This window comes from Ursus americanus, chromosome 6 (genome assembly GCF_024610735.1).
Source record: "Ursus americanus isolate L20-20 chromosome 6, mUrsAme1.1.p, whole genome shotgun sequence".
Taxonomy (NCBI): Eukaryota; Metazoa; Chordata; class Mammalia; order Carnivora; family Ursidae; genus Ursus; species Ursus americanus.
The window spans coordinates 5,183,128-5,195,570 of NC_142132.1; the positions used below are offsets into that span (position 1 = coordinate 5,183,128).

General features: G+C 43.2%; 1 protein-coding gene across 2 annotated transcripts in view; it reads right to left on the minus strand.

Moving 5' to 3' along the window:
• The window catches only part of DOCK1 (dedicator of cytokinesis 1), a 495,194-nt gene that overhangs the window by 48,759 nt on the left and 433,992 nt on the right, over positions 1-12,443 (minus strand). For both annotated transcript variants that reach the window (XM_045809510.2, XM_045809509.2), the window contains exons 36-38: positions 8,384-8,424; positions 7,079-7,169; positions 4,105-4,224 (exon numbers count right to left, since the gene is read on the minus strand). In XM_045809510.2, the coding sequence (XP_045665466.2) occupies positions 4,105-4,224; positions 7,079-7,169; positions 8,384-8,424 (252 nt within the window). The remainder of the gene's footprint in view (positions 1-4,104; positions 4,225-7,078; positions 7,170-8,383; positions 8,425-12,443) is intronic.

A 12,443-nucleotide genomic window follows, 5' to 3' on the forward strand; every position in this document is an offset into this window, starting at 1 on the left:
TCCTAGAGATTAGGACTTGACCATGTGAGTTTCTGGCAGAAACAACTCAGCCCTCAACAACATTCTTTACTTTACGCTAAGTCTTAAAAATCCCGTGGGTGTATTACACGCAGACAGCCCATCTTGGTTTGGACCGGCCACACGTCAGGTACCAATGGCCACATGTTCTTCATGACTCCAGGATCAGAACGCTCAGGTTACAGTCCCACCCGCTGCCTGAGCTCCGGCTTCCCCGGTGCACCTGCGCAGCGGTCCCCCCGCATTAACGGAGGCCCTTCTCAAGTTCCCATTGCCTAAAACACTTACCACCCACCACCCAAGAGCCACCGCGAGATATGTTTCCCCCAAGGTGACTGCAATCTGCAAACAGAGTATGGAAATGTATACATCGAGGCCCTCCCAAAGTCAAGTGTGGTGATCTACAGCAATGACACCGCCACTTGTCTTATTCCATTATATTCGAAAAGGCATGTTTGTTCTCAAATACTGCATAGACCCCCGCCTGGCAGGGACACCCGTATCTCAGTCTTATCTCCTAAATGAAAGTGATCCTCCATGTGGCACAAAGTGCCCAACTCTGATACCTCCTGCTGTGATCTCCCACCTTGCTCACTCCCTGGCCGGGCAGGTTTCCAGGGTTCTAGCCACAGGGAACAGGAGCCCATTTTCTCCTGCTGCGCACACCATGCCCAGCCCCCACCCGGAAGGAAGAAGGAAATTCGACTATGGAGAAATGGGGACCAAGGCCCAACACCAAGTTCTGTGACATATCTCTATGTTCACATGTCCAATTGTGAGGAGCTGTACTAGGTGGAGGGATTTGCGTGAATATCATCTTTTCTAGAACATACACCTACTTAGGTCATTTCCACGTGCTCTGAGAGCCCTCCGTTAGAAGCCCGACTCATGTGTCTACTTAAATGCCCTCAGAGAGGGAGGTGCTGCACGTCTGCCTCCCCTTCTGGGCACTTCCACCTCCTGGGGCCTGTTGTGGCCCATGACTTGCTTTAGCCAACAGTGTGAACAGAAACATGTGGGTCATTTCCGGACAGTCCGTGCAAGGGCCAAGCTGTCAACTCGCTGTCCCTTCATGGCTGTGTTTCTTTGTGGCGGGACCTGTGCCCATCTGGGTTCCGGGACAGCAGGACGGACGCGCGGCACGAGTGAAAAATACCCCCAGGTGGCGGAGAGCCACTGAACTTCAGGAGGATGGATCTCCAGCGTATTCCTGCCCATCAGCACTGATGGAGGCGATGAATGATTGCTTCCTTCTGTTCTCTTCTTCCCAGGAAATGTCATGCTTGTTGATGTCAGGAGGATTTTTTTGTGACTCAAAGCTAATCACCCAGGTATTCCAGATCTCATCTGATGAATTTTCTCTCTCACCTGTGCTCACTCTCAAAGTGAGCTTTCGACGGATGAGGGGACTTTGGTTCTTTGAACACGCTTGTGGAAAAGTGACAAATCCTCAGAAATGGCTTTTCAAGCCGTTTTGCCAAGACAAGGCTAACAGCTACTGTGGAGACAGCCCTCCTCAACGGTGATTAACAAGTACGTACACTCTTCCGGACTCCAGATTAGCTAACTGGTCACTTTACCATAACCGTCTCTGCGTCTCTTCCAGAAAATAGGAACACGTGAGAATGTTCCCTCTGCCTCGTTCTCTTTTTGCCTGTAATACTTTGTCACTTGAGCTTTTTCAAAATCAGGATTTCACAACCTTGGCAATACTGGCACTTTGGCCTGGAGAATTCCTTGTTGTGTGACTGTCTGTACGTTACACGATGTTCGGTAGCGTCCCTGACCTTCACCCATTAGATGCCAGGGCTGTCCACTCCCCCAGACATGCCAACCTCACATGTGCCCTGAGGGTCCCGGTTGAGAACCACTCTATTCTAAACTGAACACATTCTTTTCTTTCCCTCTCCAAATGAGGCTGCCTTTGCTAAAAATGAAAAGGACTCTGTTCTTTGATTTATTGTTTATTGAAGGCCACTGTCCTGCTAGAGATGAGCATCTCCCACTGTCAGGAGTCACCTGAAATGCTGAGTATTCATTCACTCTTTCACTGATTTCTCCATTCATCCAACGAATGCCCACTGGTTATGTGCCAGGCATCATTTTGAGAATTAGATGCCCGGTGGGAAGAAAATGTGTGGCTACTACACTCATGGAGCTGAGAGCCTACTGAGAGACCTGCTGAGGACCTACACATGCAAACCTATCGTTGCAAACTGTAGAGTGCTGGAGAGGAGGAGAGGGCATCATGGGGGTCAGAGGAGAGGTGACATTCAAGCTGAGATGGGAAGAAACCAGCCAAGGGCAGGAGCAGCAGAAGCTGGCTGGGTAGAGGCAGCAAGGGCTGGTGTGGGTGAGGCCCCCCCCCCACCATTTGGGTGAAGCGGCCAAAATACAGGGTGTGAGGGAGGGAACAAGGGGTGATGTAGTGGGAGAAGTCTCAGGGGCCGACGCTGTCCGAGGACACATCGAAACTGTGAGAGCATAGAATGGACATGAGCAAAGGCACACGTTCCTCCAGCCCCGATGACGTTTGGTCCTCCCTGGTCTCTCTCCTGCTCTGTCCACCCCATAGCCCAGGACACAGCAAGCCAGGAAGTCATCAGGGCAAGGAATGGCTGAATCAGGCCCATTTCTTCTAGCACTTTGCTGAGAAATAGGGTTCTCCCAGCTGAACTAATAAAATTTTAGTAATCAGCCTTAATTGTGAAAGTCTCTCGTTGCCTGAAGAAATATATGCTGTTCCACTACAGGACCAGGTGTAATCCAGAGAACATTTCCAAGTGGCCTCTGGGCAATCTCCACACTATTCTGAATAGTTCGATTTTTTGTCCTGTCTAGGACAGTAGGGAATGAATAAAACACACATTATCTTTCTAATAGGGTTCTGTTGGTCTCTAGACCAAACCCTATTGGCCATCATCCTTTCCTGCTATAAGGGCTGTTTTGGGTAGAATTGTGCATGTGTGTCCCCCATGCCCCCCCCCCCCAAGATATGTTGAAGTCCTAATCCCTGGTTTCTGTGAATGTGACCTTATTTGGAAATAGAATCTTTGGATGTGATCACTGAAGAGGAGATCCTACCACATTGGGCAGTAAATCCAATGACTGGTGGGCCTGGGAGAGGGAAATCTGGACACGGAGACACACACAGGGTGGGTGCCATGTGCCGTCGGACGTGGACCCATGGGATGCCGAGGGTGGCCAGCAACCCCCGGAACTAAGAGGAAGGCACAAAACAGATCCTCCCTTTCGTCATTCTCACACAGAGAGCATGGCCCTGCCAACATGCTCGTGTCAGGCTTAGAGCCTCCAGGACGGTGAGAGCACCCACTGCTGTCATTTAAAGCCACTCAGTTTGTAGACTCACACAGTACCTCCACAGAGTCTCTGGTCACCTTCCTCCCAGTGGGGCGGGGGGGGGGGGGCAGGTAACCAAGATGAGTTATGAATCCTGACGAAGTCACAGAAGGAGCTCCGAAGTTTCCTTTGGTGGCAGATTTTCAAAACATCTAAAGCTCGAGTAGCTCTTTTTTTCCCCCGAATAGTTACAGCTTATGTGAATCGCACAAACTACACTGATGAGGTCTATTACTGGCTGATTAAAACGACGGCAGGTTTCCTTCCCACAGAAGTCAATGGAATAAATAATTTGTGTCACCCACTAATCTAGAATCTGCCAAATGGGGCACTACTGGTCTTACCACAGGGTTCAGGTCAAAGAATCGATTCAAAGAATTGCTATTTTTCAGTGGTGGTAGAAAATGCAAACTGTCAAAGGAATCCATTCATTCTAAGTGCTCAGAATGGACATGGTTCTCTCCAGCAAGGACTCGTAAAATACTTGTGCTTTCTAGTCCTTACGATCAGAGCACGTATAAAGGGAAGACTGTAGGGTTTTCTGGTAGGATTTCCACTTAGAAGTGCCAATGGGTGGGCCATGCATAAAACTTCCAATACACAACCTGTAACAAATGTCTGGTTCCACAAACATCGTGTGTTACGAAACCCACTGCAGGAAGGTGTGCATAAAGAGGAAAGCAGAACAACAACAACAAAAACGCCTTTTTTTTTTTTTTTTTTTACCTTGCCTTTGTCGAAGTAGTGGATGATTTCCTGGTAGAGCTGTTCCTTCAGCTGACCCTGTGTTGTCGCCTGGTACCCGTCCCGCTGGGTCAGGTGGGCCGCACACACATCCTCCGACCACTGAGGCAAAAGCAAAGCATGACACGTGTCAGGTGAGAGTGTGTCCAGTGCCACCACTAGCCCACCCTCGGTCAGAATGCACCACAGTGAGCCCCACGTGCCCTGCACGCACGCAGACCATGATTCCAGGGACACTCAGGGCTGCGGGGGCCTGGAAATGAGGGCCGAACCTCTGTGCAGAGGCCCCACGAGTTAGGAAGGACAAGAGGGAGGCAAATCTGGGCCTAGATTCATACAGAAGAGAAACCCATCAGGTTCTGGAAAGCACAGAACCGTCAGCTTGTTGACAACACCTTGTAACTCCTGAGGTGAATTAGGAGCCAGGCGATTTGGGGCTGTCTCAAGTGAGCATCCTGGGGCACCGGCCTCCGTCCTGAGATGCTCAACATTTTAATCAACAGTGAAGAAGATACACGGATCTCACGTACCAGTCATACCTTTAAGTTTTGCCTTAAAATAAGACTTGCGTATCCTGACTACAACCAGTTGTTACAAAATCATTAATTATTAATTGTTACAAAATCCATTAATTACGGAGTTCTCACGGCATAGCTAGATTTCTACCTTTGTGCGGGATAAATGTAAAATTTTAGATGATCTGGCATGTAACTACAATAAAATAAGAAAGTTCCGATCTCGAATAACTTCCTTGCAGTTTAAAATCGCTTAAGAAATATTGACGAGGGAAGTAACAATCCCTCTGCAACTTCCACTTAAACACTCACGTGATTTCACTTGATGAGTAGGACTCAAGGCTGACAGTTTCATCGCTCTTGTTTTTGACAAAATAACCAAAAACGATTATATTTGAGAATTTTTAATGAACAAGAATATATTTGTCGCGTTGAAGAACAATCTTCGTAACAATACAAATAATGCCTTTCGTGAGCTGATTAACCAGCGTGAGTTCACACCGAATGCAATATCAAAATGCATTTAGGGAAAATTGTGAAGCGTCATGGTGTCAAAGATATGGAGAGAAATTACAGAGCATTTGCCACTTAACGGGAAAATCCAGAGTCCCAGTGGAAAAGATAATGTATCCGGGCCTACGATGTGGGATGTGAAACGCCCTCGTACGGTCTGTGATGAACCCATCTGTGCTCAATGAACATTTATGTGCTATGAGAGAGTGAGGGTGAGTGAGTGCTTTATCAACCCCATTTCAATTTCCCTAGTGAAAATAAATACCTTCATATTTGTGAAAATGCCTTATTACCAAAATTTGGGTTTCTAACAAGTGAAGACTGTTAGAATTCCTAGTGACACGGCTGGTGTCAGGTTTGCCTATGGAAATCTCCATTGCTCTAAATCACATTCCTTGGGAGAGCTTTATGTGATGTGAAGCCCAAGGGGGTCTATTGATGACTACTGATGAGGACCCCAGATGGAGCCTCTTCCTGTTTTCTTTGTAATGGACCCTTCTGTTTTCAGGCAACGGTAAATGTCCACACTCCAGTGTCCCTACAGCAGCCTGTGTAGGTTTGTAGCATCAAGGGATGCTGGAGATTTTGGGGTTGGGCCAAAGGCTGGAAGATTCTTGCTGAAGTTTCAATCCTAACACAGTGTCCTCCTTAATGCTTCTCATCACCCACAGACATTGCTTAATGCCCGTTTTAATGTAATCTTTTCTGGTTTTTGGTGCTCGAGGGGCTGCCCTGAGTTTGAAAACAGGATTCCTTGAATGAGTGGTCTTTATGTTGGGTCACTCAACTAAATTCTAACTCTCCTAACTCTTCTTATTTATCCAGTTTATAATTTTTCAATTTTTTAAAATCAGGATGTAATGGGAAAGATGATCTAATGATTAGCTAAAGTTTTAAAACGTAAAACTAAAGGTTGTATAGCATCTCCTTCATCTATCCACTCATCCATCCATCTGCCCACCCAGCCACCTACTTACACATTTGCATAAATCTATTTATACATCCACGCATCCATCCATCCATCCACCCATCCATCCACCTACCTACCCACACTTCCATCCTTCCTTCCTTCCATACATCTATCCATCCACATATCTACCCATCTAGCTACCCACACTTCCATCCATCCATTCATCCAACCATCCATCCATCTAGCCACCCATCCATCCATCCACACACCCACCCACACTTCCATTCTTCAATCCATACCATCCAATGAACCATCCAACCATCCATCCATCCATCCATCCATTCATCCACCCAATTATTTATTGAGGGTCTACTCTGTATGACTAACTGGGCTAGAATTGGATATGAGGGAAGAACATTAATGTATTACTGCAAGCAAACAAGCCAATGTCAAAAGATACGTGCATAACAAAAGAATCATTGGAGCGGACAGCTGTCATGCCAGACCTGTGCTCAGGAGCAACACTCCAGGAGAATCAGGAGGGAGATGTCACCTGGACTGATGGACTAATACAAGATCTCAATGTGAACTCTTCACTAAGATAATCAGGGCCATGTCTCATCCTATCTCTTCGCTGTCTACCTCAGAAATCCCTTCTTATTGATGACATTTTCCTCTACTACTGAGTCTTGCTGGCATGAATAAGGACCTGTGGAATCTCTAACTCATTGCTAGACAATAGCCCAATGATGGGTGTTTATGATGATTAATGGCGATCTACTAGGACATCTTGTTAAATCTGCATTCAGTAGGGCCACATCTATCATCCAAGTACCTTCTAAATGTCTTTGTTTCTGTCACTGCATTTAGTCAAAATCCATAAGATCTTAAATTATAGGTTTATTAAAATTTATCATGAAAAAATAAAATTTAATTAATTTTTTGAAAAAATAAAATTTTAAATCATCTTAGAATTTTTAACAACAGAATCATGAAGGTATATCGTAATTTCTATTACCTTCAGAAGCTTTGCGTGGAGAAGCAAGGTATAGGCCGCCTCCGTGTAGTTGTCACACTCTCTGTGCAGGTCGCACAGCTTGTACAAGTACCTGAGATGACGAAACATAACGTTATTAAGATGTCACAAAATCAATTCTGTTGAGGACTGTAAGAGCTAAAATCTACCTTCAACAGTAAATTGTATCTACACTTTCTCTTCACAATGTTCACAATTCCCAATGTCTTGAGTACTTTCGGTACAGAAAGCACTAAAGAAAACCAACAAGAGTAATATACAGTAATATTATGTAAAAAAAATTTTAAGTCCTCCCTTTTCAGGATGAAAACAAAGACAGCCCAAGAATGCAGAATTGTACTTCAAGGGTCTCTCATTCCTTTTCATCTTTTCCCCGAGTTTTCTTCCTACATTTGAAATGCGATCACGAAGTCTGATTGTGATTTCTTACATTTCTATTGAATCCAAATGCACACATCCCCAAAAATCCATAAAAATACAAATCCATAAAAATAAAGAGCTCCATGATCGCGGGGAATGCAATCAAAAGGATTTCTGTGCCATAAAGATATAAAGGTTGCTTTTTAATATAAAGTAAACTACATTTTGGATAAAAGAATCTGGTTACCTTTGCAAAAGTTTATTAAGTTTATATGGTATATTTTTATAAAGGAGAAACTAAAAAAATTCTTAGAAATCAAGTTAGAAAACCATGCTTGATGTAATAAACACATCATTAAACACTAAGCCACATGGACATACCATTATTCTGTTCTGCTAAGTTATAATCTTGCTAAATATTGACACTGGCCCCTAGAAGCAACCAAGAGAGGGGATCAATCACAGCCCACCCCTCTAGAGATAAAGGCAAGCGAAGGAGAAAAACCCAGTAGACAATATAAAACATCAGAATACAGTGTCAGTTACAGGAAGAATAGACTGAAATTATACTATTGTCTATTTCTGATAAAATTAAAACTTTTTTCTCATTTGATCATATGGTTTACTGTAAAACACGAGACTTGTGCTGTTTTCTCTTTTCAAAAAGGCCACAAGTCAGTCAAGAGATACAAAAACCCTGTGAGAAAATAATTTATGGCTTTACTCTAAGCTGGCTAAATATGATCCCCGAAATGTCTGCGTTGGCTTCTGCACAAGGAGTCAGAATACACTAAACTCAACCTCTAGGAGTCACGATTCCGATAAGATAAATCCCTATGGCCATAAAACAGTAGCTGTTAGCATGGACTTGGCAAACATCAATTATCACAACCTGCAGAGGGTACGGACAAGCAGATGCCTACATACCTTATATACATTTCTTCTCTTTCAATTTCCTTGTAGAAATTCTGAAAAATCAAACCACAACACTGTTTTAAGAAACTTGTTCTATAAAACGTGTCAAATGAGCACTAAGCATTTAGTTCTTCCACTGGTGTCAAGCACAGCCAAAGACACCCAGCTTTTTGGGTTAGAACCATAAATTTCCATAAAGTGCAAAGCCATCTCACACTGCTCTTCACATTTTTTGGGGGGGTGATGCTAATGATTCCATTTCCTACACTAAAACCTACTTTTCTCATTTGAAAGTCACCAGTCTTTAGTTAAATAAAGGTATTACCCCAAAGATATGATGCCTTTCTTACCATTGTAAAGTCATTAGAAGACCAAAAAAAAAAAAAAAAAAAAAAAAACAAAAACAACCATGAAAAATCCCAAATAAGCATCAGCAACATGATTTAAACCATGCTGGGCCCAGCCCTGGCTAGGACCACAAGAAGCCAATGTGCTTTTTTAGACCTGAGGTGGGCAATACAGTAGCCACAGCACATGTATGCAAATGTAAGGTAAATTTAATTAAAATTAAATAGAGTTAGGCTGCCGGGTGGCTCAGTCAGTTAAGTGTCTGCCTCTTGACTTGGGCTCGGGTTGTGATCTCGGGGTTGTGGGATCAAGCCACGCGATGGGCTCCCCGTTCGGCAGGGAGTCTGCCTGAAATTCTTTGATTCTCTCTTCCTCTTTATTTATTAAATAAATAAATCTTTAAAAAAATTAAATAAAGTTAAATATTCGCTTCCCCAGGGAAGCCCTCTGGCCCTGGACTCTTGTTTGTTGAGAGACTTTTGATCACTGCTTCAATTTCTTTGCCGGTTATGGGTCTGGTTAGATTTTCTATTTCTTCCTGTTTCAGTCTTGGTAATTTATATATTTCTAGGAATTTATCCATTTCTTCCAGATTGCCTAATTTGTTGGCGTAGGATTCCTCATAGTATTCTCTTATAATTGCTTGTATTTCTGCAGTATTGGCTGTGATCTCCCCTCTTTCATTCATGATTTTATTTATTTGGGTCCTTTCTCTTTTCTTTTGGTAAGTCTGGCTAGGGCTTTATCAATCTTGTTAATTCTTTCAAAGAACCAATTCCCAGTTTTGTTTATCTGTTCTATTAGGTTTTTTTTTTTTTTATTTCTACACCATTGATTTCTGCTCTAATCTTTATTATTTCCCTTCTTCTGCTGGATTTAGGCTTTATTTGCTGTTCTCTTTCCAGCTCCTTTAGGTGTAAGGTTAGGTTGTATACTTGAGACTTTTCTTGCTTTCTGCAGAAGGCCCGTATTGCTATCTACTTCCCTCTAAGGGCCGCCTTTGCTGCATCCCAAAGGTTCTGGACTGTCGTGTTTTCATTTTAATGTGCTTCCATGCTCCCTCTGTTATGCTTGCCATACCCTGATGGCTCAGTCGCCATGTGGGGCTAGTGTTAATGTACCGAACTGTGCAAAGAGAGAACATTTCCATCACCACAGCCATTCCTATTGGACAGTGCTGTTCCAGACAGACCGACCTTGCGAACCACAGTAAAGAAACTGGTTGCCACGTGAAAGAACCTTCTGTACTTCAGTGCTTACTGATGAAGAAAGATTAATTAGCAGGTCATGAGCAATGGGCTATTTCTTTATATTGTAAAATATCTTCTGGGTGAGTGTGAAAATTTCTTTCAAAATTATGTTTCTTGGGGCACCTGGGTGGCTCAGTGAGTTAAGCATTTGCCTTCAGCTCATGATCTCAGGGTCCTGGGATCAAGCCCCATGCTGGGCTCCCTGTGTCTGCTTCTCCCTCTCTCTTTACCCCTCCTGCCACTTGTGCTCTCTCTCTCTCACTCAAATAAATAAATAAAATCTTTTTTAAAAAAAGAATAAAATTATAGTTCTTAATGTAAACATCTCCATAAACACTGTAAAATCTTTATCATAAACGGGACCCAAAAAGGTGCAGAACACTCACCTAACCAGGCCACAGGTATGGCAGGTGCCAGCACAGACTTTCAATGTGAAATTTAGCACCTGAATGAAATGTGAGGACCCTAGGATTAGGGCCTGAGATCATAGTGGATATCACCATTATAAAGGACTCCAATTATCCCATAAGATGGAATAAGTTGTTTAATTTCATGAGGGAATGAAGACACTGCTTCTGAAACTGATCTCTCTGAAAAGGAGTGATAAATAAACAGAGAAAGTACGAGGGGGCACCTTTAGAAAACTGCTCCAAGATTTTCATATTTTGCTGCATCTGAGATTTTAATGTCCTCTGGTTCATATGCTATGGCTCAGTAATGAGGACATTTTCAGCCGACAACTCAGAGGGACGTAACAAAGAGAATCCGCATCAAAGGGAGAGGATGAGCCCTTCACTTCCAGCTCTAACTCACCAGTATTTACAAGCTACGATTTTATACCATCCTAGTTTGCACTGGTATTTTTAATCTTTCCCTAAGCTTTTCATCATTCTCCTTTACAATTTCACAATGGGGATATCATGCGACCTTTATTCCTCTCTCACGGATATGGAAATGTCTTCTATTTCCTGCCTATGCTTAGACTGTTCCCTTCCTAGGACTTCAAAACCTCTCTACAACTGAAGGACGCTCATCTCAAACCCCAGTTTCTATATAAAACTGTGGGTTTCTTACGTAAAAGTTCACATTGCTCTGGCGCTCTACTTCTGGGCTCTGCAGGCAGCACCCCCTCCTCCTCCCCATCATTCCCCCTTCTGAAGTCCCTTCTGCACCAGCGCTGGCGGTCTGTGCCAGGCTCAAGCTCTGCGGATCTCTGCGGATCTCTGCAACCCTTTTGGGAATAGTCCCCCAATGCTAATGCACCACTACACACCAATCTTCCAGAACTTACATATTTGCCGTATACTCCAGTTCTGTATTTTTTCATGAGGACAACAAGTACTGAGATTTTTAGAATGCTCGTGAGAACCACCTTAATTAGCCTTGTAAAGGGGCCATGAAAAAGGTAACTTATGTCTAAAAAATAATGAGGAGTCAATCAAGTCTGAGAGAGGGCTATCTTGACAACTGTGTAGAAAAAAGTGGTGGCACGCAACAAAATGACCAAACAGTGATGAAAGACTGCACAATTGTGAGGGGACAATGAAATTCTACTTAATTACAAATTCACATTCTGTCCAGGGGCAACCATGATCCAATGTAATGCAGATGTGCTTCAAGGATGGGTAGGTCACTGCACAGAGTGGCTGCTGGTCAATTATTTAAAAAAATTTTTTAATGCAAGGAACAGTGACACATTAATGAATCCACACAACTTAGAATGTTCCACTGATTCCATTAAAAAACAACAACAACAACAGCACTGGTTCTAAAGGAAATTCGGCAATGGGCTTAAAGGGCATCAATAAATCCTATGTTCTTGATTCTATTTTTTAACTTTAGGATTTCAACGTTAGTGATAAACTGAGTGTATTTTATATATCACTAATGTATGCTTATATGTCTATATTCATCTAGAGATGGGTATACATATTCAACTCTATGAAACTCTTTTTGTTTCACGAGAAAACTACCAGGAGAAAAGGTGAAAATGGACCAGGAAATAAAAATATATTTATGTTTTTATTTATGTGACTAAATGTGAGCTGGGTAGTAAATATTAACAGATAGAACATCTGTCTGTAAAAACCTGGATTTCTTGTTTCCCTTTAATCCATAGATCTATCTTACTTTTTAACTGAAAGACTTGTGATAGGTTGGGACCCATCTTATGATCCCCAGGACATGGTTAAGAATGGAACACCTGACTCTTCATGGAAAGATTCGGGATGTTCAGGTCCAAAGAGATGTCAGAAAATCTCAGGAATCCTGCGTGTGTTTCTTGGTTAGAGCCTGGCTAGTGCTGACAGCAATAACAACAGGTAGGTACCGAGTGAGGCTCCGTATGACAGAGGAACACAGGTTAACATCAGAAACCATGACTGCAGGTGGCATTTCAAGAGCTGATTTTCTGACCCTGGGTTCTGATGATAAAAGGCCACATTCAGAGCACATCTCCACTAGGTTTCATGTCC